Source organism: Cucumis melo, chromosome 6 (genome assembly GCF_025177605.1).
Source record: "Cucumis melo cultivar AY chromosome 6, USDA_Cmelo_AY_1.0, whole genome shotgun sequence".
Lineage (NCBI taxonomy): Eukaryota > Viridiplantae > Streptophyta > Magnoliopsida > Cucurbitales > Cucurbitaceae > Cucumis > Cucumis melo.
The window spans coordinates 32380664-32387269 of NC_066862.1; the positions used below are offsets into that span (position 1 = coordinate 32380664).

The window sequence follows — 6606 nt, forward strand, 5'->3', positions numbered from 1 at the left end:
TATTTCAATCCAAATGAATTTTTTTCAAGATTCTTTGTACACGATTTTTTATTTTTTTTTACACGATCGTTTATTTTTTTTTACACAATCGTTTACATTTGGCTACTCTAATCTAAATTTTTTTTTTCAAGATTACTTATACACGATCTCTTAGATTTTGCTATTTTTTGTACACGACGTAAAAAAACGATGGAAAGAAGTCGCAACGAAAAAAGAAGAGAAAAAATAGAAAGACAATGGAAAAGCGAAAAAAAAAAAAGAAGAGAAAAAGAATAAAAACGATGGAAAGGTTAAAAGACGTAAATAAAGAATTGAAAAGTAAAAAGATAATGAAAAGAAATTGATGAAAAAAAATAGGAAAGAAAAAAGACGAAATCGCAGGAGGAAGACGACGAAAGAAATAGCCGAAGGAAGATGACGAAAGAAATAGCTGGAGGAAGACAAATGGATAAACATGAAATATTTAAAAAATAGCTAACTTTATGAGCTTTGTTATACGGACGGTAAATAGTTTGGTATTTTGTTACATTTACGAAAGTTTCCATTTAAAACATGCAAACCTTCCATTTGATTTGCAAATCGAACAAAATCAGTTCGCCGTTCACGAACCTGCCTTCGCCGCCAATCTAATCAACTACTCCACCACCCAACTCGCCACACCGACGTCAACAAATGCATAAGCAGCGGTGTCAGCATAGAAAACGACGCCGAATTGTACCTTTTAAACTCTCCTAAACGCTCGGTTACTAATTTGCAAACACCAAACACTAACACCTATGCAATTTTGGAGTCAAATTAGATAAAAATCCGAATTGTATTTGGATTGTCGGGAAATTTGTGTTCTTGCTCTTGGGCTACTCATTAAATCTTCAGCTTCACCATCCGCTTTTGTAGCCTGGCCACAAGGTGTTTGTGAACTCAAAGAAGAGAGCAAGATTTGAAACATGATCAATAAGAGTACTGTAAGTCCAGTTTACTCTAAAAGAGATGGTGGCATGTAAATCCCAACCTTTTAACGAGTCCCAAATATCCTAATGGACCCTTTTTTTTTTAGTATACAGAAAGTGATGCTAAATATAGATACATATTTACATAAACAGCTTGAAACAACAATAGAGAGTGTGGAAGTTGGCCAACTTAATGAAACAAAGCAAGTTGAAATTTTAAGCATTTTAAGCAGCTTCAGCAAACCCAACTCTCGAGTTTCCATAATCAAATACTGTATGGTAGGAACCCATGAAAACATCCCCCAAGATCCTGTGGGATAGACAAAGACGATGTTATAGCTAAAGCCAGAATTCGAGAGCGAAGAAGAATCCCTCAACAAAACTTGATGTAGGGCATGTTTGGGAGTAAGACTGATATGGTTAAAATCACTACTCGTCATTTTTCAGAATCATTATAAAACATGTTTTAAAAATCCTTTCAAAGTAGGAGCACTTACGGATAGAGCAATCAAACAAAAGTGTTAGTAGATATAGCACAATGCAAAAAAGTTACAAGTATAACAAAATTTAGATCCAATTGGAGTCTATCAATAATAGACTATATCCATCACTAGTAGTAGTATTGAGGATAGAGCCTTTTACGGATAGATATTTGCTATATTTATAATTCTTTAAAATGTCATTATACTCTTTAATTATTAGTCCTAAAAGTGTTACCCAATGCAAATTGCAATTAACATTGCAAATAGAATTTGCTTCAAAATTTCATTAGCAATGGGTGATTAAAAACATGTTTTAGAATAGTTTAGAAAATAGCAAAAGTGATTTTGACAGTTTTAAAATCATTCCCATGCATCGAAAAACTAAGATAAATTAAGACTAACCAGAGGGGTCCTCGTGGAGGGGGAACATCCAAAGCTGCAAATCCACTGATGCATTCAGTTACAGGTCCCTCGGTAACTTTGAGCACGTACTGGTCGAATTAAAAGAAACACATATAGATTCATTCATTATAGGCTTATTTTGTAAAAGATAACAAGATTGCTATTGTTGCTTGTTGGTAGAGCTAAAAGAAATGATTACATGAAAATAGATAATCGACCATATCTTACCTGCTCGGGCTTGAGCTCAAAGACCTTTCCACCAATAGTGAATGCAATATTAGGCAAAGTAGATAAGGAATCACAATCAATTACTGATTCTCCCATTGGACTAGGCAACTTCTCGCAGAGCTGCAACACAATAGAAGACTACATGAGCACAACTGAAGCTCAGTTCTGAAGGAACTTGAGGATGAAGAGTTATTTTACCCCATCTATATAATTGAGAATCTGGTCTTGTGTTTTCTCATCCTTCAGCTGGCTTTGTGCCCATACAACTGCCATCTCGCATGCGTTGCACATAACATCACGTAAACCATTTGAAGATTTCTGGGTGGTGTTATCGACAACGCTCTCAATGCCCATACTGAAACCCAATTTAACCAAAATATAAACAGGAATGTTAATATTACTCCCCGGGAAAAAAGAGAAAACAAAAGAAGTAAGACCATGAAATGTACGCATCAACTTCTGCCAAGGAGAAGAAATTGCAAACCTTACACCTCGTTCCCCATCAAAAGCACACAAGCCAAGCGTAGAGCAGATTTTCTTTGGTTGATCCTGCCAGAAAAGAAAAATAGTTAAGCAAAATGAACACCTGGGAGTCTTGAGTTCAAGTTTTGATAATGTGAAGAAAGACATCAAATACCTTTGCTAACAGCATTTTAATGATGGTTTCTCCATATTCTGCAACGACAGCCTTGCATTCCTCACTTACAACCCCGGAGGCCCCAATGGCATGATTAACTTGAGTAATAATAGTCTGAAATGACGTAGAAAATGATAAAATTAATGCAGAGAAGAAACCTCAGAGCCTTACTATGAAAACGAAGGAACACCAGGCCATGGTCATTGTTGCACATATGTGCAAAGAGGAGAAATGAAGATTGCAACCCTAAGATGTTGGAAGGTGAATGAATGTGAGAGAGAAACTAAATGGGAGATTTGGTCCATCAAAATCATAAGTTTAGTGTTAAATAACTCAACTCCACCATTTTAATGGTGTTCACCATTAAAGCTAGCAAATGGAGAAATTTCAATTTTCCCTATTTCTCCTTTTCTCCTTTTCTTTTCTTTCTTTGTTTTTTTTTTTTTTTTTTTTTGTTGCTCATTAAATAAGAAACCCCAGCTAAACAACTTTTTAACTCCATAACTCCAACATATTAGCTCTAGGCTTCGGAACTGAACTCAACACTTCAACCATCCCTAATGGTTTTTATCATGAACTGAGCTGGAATAAAGACATCCTACAACATAGGTAAAATCATATACTAAAAACAACAAGCATGCTTAACCCCATTATTGCACATGAAGGGCAACACACACCGTTGGACCAGCCAACAACGAAGTTCCTGAATCAGCAATCGCTGAGCAACCACCAGAACAAAATCCTGCAACATGAATTTTTGAGTCGAAATTAATGAAGCCAGTTATGAAAACAATATTTGATTGATCACAGAGTTGATAATTTTGAACGTACCAGTTGTACTGCCATTGATCAGGACATCACCCATATCAAACTGCCAACATAGAAAATGATATAAAAGTTTAAGACCTAATAATAAACTGCTAACAAAGACAATTATATATTACATGCAAGCTTGTTTACGAAACAGCACACATAACGAACCTGCCAATATCCCTTTTTAGTAACTGGAACATATGTATGTTCCCCCTTGTAGTGATCAGGATCCACACCACCAAAGACAATTTCACCACCTTGTTCCTCATCTGCATTTCGATTAAACCAAAAAGAGAAAACAGGTTCCTTCACAAGGTTTTGATCAACCATGTTGTACCTGTACTACTAAACATTTAGTAATCTATACCATCAACATTAACTCTCCTTTACATAACGCTTGAAAAAAACGGTATTGATTCTACTACATACCATACAGGCACTGCATCTCCAACTGAGATCTCTTTAAAGCCAAGTCCTAATATGCCATCAAATTGGGCAAGTACAAACGTGAGGCTGGGTTCCCTAGTTGCCTCGATAAAATCCTGGAATGAAAAATATTCTAGTAAAGGTCGACCAATAAAAGAATAGATGAAAAGAATAGCCATAAGCATAAACAAAGACCTGTTTTTTAACTATTAGGTCGCCAACTTTAACATTATCTTCACTAAAGTAGCCAGAAATAGCACCAGTCCCATATTTGATCGAAGCAGGTTTACCTGCACATTAGGGGAACATAAGATCAGTGCCCATAGCCAAAACCACAAATTAACATTGATGATATCACAAAAGAAGTACGAGTGGCTCAAAATTAGTAAATTAAGTATCTATAAGAAGATAACTTCGCAAACATAACATTAGGTACTAAGAGTACTGACCATTCTTTTTATAAGTACTCGAACGCTTTGACTTGTACTTGGAATGGAGTAGACAAGCCACCTGCAGACAACTCAAAATCATTTCATGCCATAATATATAATGGACAAATGAATCATTTCATTACTAAGATGATGGAAACTTACAGAGAAGCACTTGGATGATGGAACCCACAAATTTGAACTACCAGTGTCAAAAACAACAGTAAACTTCTGAGGGGGAGTACCAATACCAATCTCACCAAAATACTGAGCATTCAAGTAATTCTTCAATCCAACAATATCAAAATCATCCGAATCTCCCAAATTCGCACTAGGTTGATATTTCTCAACAGAATTTTTCAAAGAAATTCCTTCCTTGGTTGCAATCTTGCTAGCAACTCGGTGGTTCTGGCCAAACTTCCTCCTTTTAAGTCCAATTCTAACCTTCCCATCATTGGATGCACAAAAAACCATTGGAAACATAAGGAAGCAAATGAAGAGAACGGCTATAAAAAGCTTGAGTCTGGTACCCATGTTGCTCACTGTGAATTGAAAACATTCTTAATTAAAATCCAAAGGTAAATGGAGTGTACACTGAGTACACTAATTAATAAGTACAAACCAAAGTTTCACATTTCAATCAAGAACTCTCTAAACAACTTTGTAATTCTTTTCATCAACATGTCAGAGCAGTATACATTTACTGTAACTTCCAAATACAAACTGCACTCTAGTGCAACAGTCTGTTAAGGCAAGCCTGGGCAACACAAAATATGCAAGCTTTGTTTGGTGAGACACAATATATAAATAAATGAAGTACTTTATATTGATAAAACAGTATTAGCGTGAGTTTGTGATCATGTTTGGGAGTAATTTTAAAATAGTTAAAAATCCTTTCTTCTTTTTTTAAAATTACTTGAAAACTAAAGAAATTGGAGGCTTAAACGAGATTTTGTTTTAATTCGTTTAAAAATCAATTTTGATTGTATGAAAAACTAAAAAAAATTGGAGGCTTAAACGAGATTGTTTAAACATATAAGCAAACCCATAAAAGTTAGTTCTATTTGTTCTATTTTGTTTTTCATTTAAGATGTTGTTTACGGAGGACACAGAGGTGTGCCAAGGGGAAATCATATTTAATCCGTAGTTACATACTTCCCTTCAGCTGCCTCAGGTCAAAGGACAGAATATTCACACACAAACTTATTGCACACACGCATACAAGTTACATAGACACACTCCTCAGGATTCCCATAAATTGTAAACTAGTGAATTCCAAAGCTAAGTATGCTGTTCAAAGATTTGACAATCAGCACGATTCTACAGAATAAAATCCACCAAAAAGTTAAGTTTTGGATAAGTAACTTTAATTAGTAATCTAACAAAGCAACAGTTAGCCACAACTAATGCATTTCAACAGGAAAAAAAAAATAGAAAAATCGAAATAAATCAAAGTTAGAATAAAGTGCTCTCGCAATACTTCAACAATTAAGAGGTTCAAGCTTCCTCTAGTCCCAACATATTCAAATCTAAAATTCAAATGCTCCAACTAACTAACTTTCCAACAACTTATCAGAAATCAGACAACAAAGAACATTAAGATAACAGAATAAATTAAGCAATTTTCCAAGCTCGAACCTCAGTAAAAAATCCTAGAGCAGATATATATAAAAAAGGCCACCAAAACTGAACTCGATCGTCGACCGAACAGACGATTGAAGCAAAAGAAAAAGGGGAAATTTAAGAGAAATGAGAAAGAGCAGTCACCTTGAAGAGAAGAACCAAGGCGAGAGGAAGAGAACAAATTTCAACGGTAGAGATACCGAACAGAAGGAGGAAGCTTCGTACTTCCACTGACTTAGAATATCTGCCGTACACGTGTGTGGCTACCATTGAAGATCCCTTTCTTCTTTATTAAGAACACTGCGTAGTTTTATTTGATTGGATAAGCGCTAAAATATCTATTTATTGCGAGTGTATATATTTATAGATATATATTGTGTAAATATTTAAAATAATTCATAATTAAAATTTTGAATTATTGAGGGTGTGGAGCCTCATCAATGGGCCAACAGGTTTGGCGGTCTTCCACCTAAAATCCGAACCATCCCAATTGTAGCACTTTTCAAATTAATAAGACTCGGTTTGATAACGTTTTTGTTTTTTTTTTCTTGATCTTTTTTCTGTTTGTTTTTTCTTGAGAATAAGAAATAGGGTTTGCTGAATAACTATCTCGTTTTCTA

General features: G+C 35.0%; 1 protein-coding gene across 6 annotated transcripts; it reads right to left on the bottom strand.

Moving 5' to 3' along the window:
- Positions 1–936: 936 nt before the first annotated feature.
- On the bottom strand, positions 937–6310 carry LOC103491074 (aspartic proteinase A1-like). Of its 6 annotated transcripts, none has more exons than XM_051085755.1 (14): positions 6131–6310; positions 4529–4905; positions 4385–4445; positions 4131–4225; positions 3939–4051; positions 3678–3846; positions 3528–3567; positions 3374–3438; positions 2697–2810; positions 2544–2608; positions 2258–2414; positions 2060–2179; positions 1832–1920; positions 937–1257 (listed from the first exon to the last, which is right to left on the bottom strand). In XM_051085755.1, exons 2-14 carry the CDS (start codon positions 4895–4897, stop codon positions 1173–1175), a joined length of 1542 nt encoding a protein of 513 aa, XP_050941712.1. In that variant the 5' UTR covers positions 4898–4905; positions 6131–6310; the 3' UTR covers positions 937–1172. The 6 variants fall into 6 exon arrangements, with proteins under 6 accessions (XP_050941712.1, XP_050941716.1, XP_050941711.1 ...); XM_051085759.1 differs by having other exon boundaries at positions 4381–4445; positions 6131–6188; XM_051085754.1 differs by having other exon boundaries at positions 6002–6169.
- Positions 6311–6606: the final 296 nt, after the last annotated feature.

Bases quoted from the DNA above. Each gene is read 5' to 3' on its own strand.
- LOC103491074 (XM_051085756.1), bottom strand. The intron at 3,439-3,527 runs GTACGTTCAAAA...TTCATGTTGCAG, and splicing joins GATCAATGGCAGTACAACTG to GATTTTGTTCTGGTGGTTGC. The intron at 1,258-1,831 runs GTTAGTCTTAAT...TCTATCCCACAG, and splicing joins CCTCCACGAGGACCCCTCTG to GATCTTGGGGGATGTTTTCA.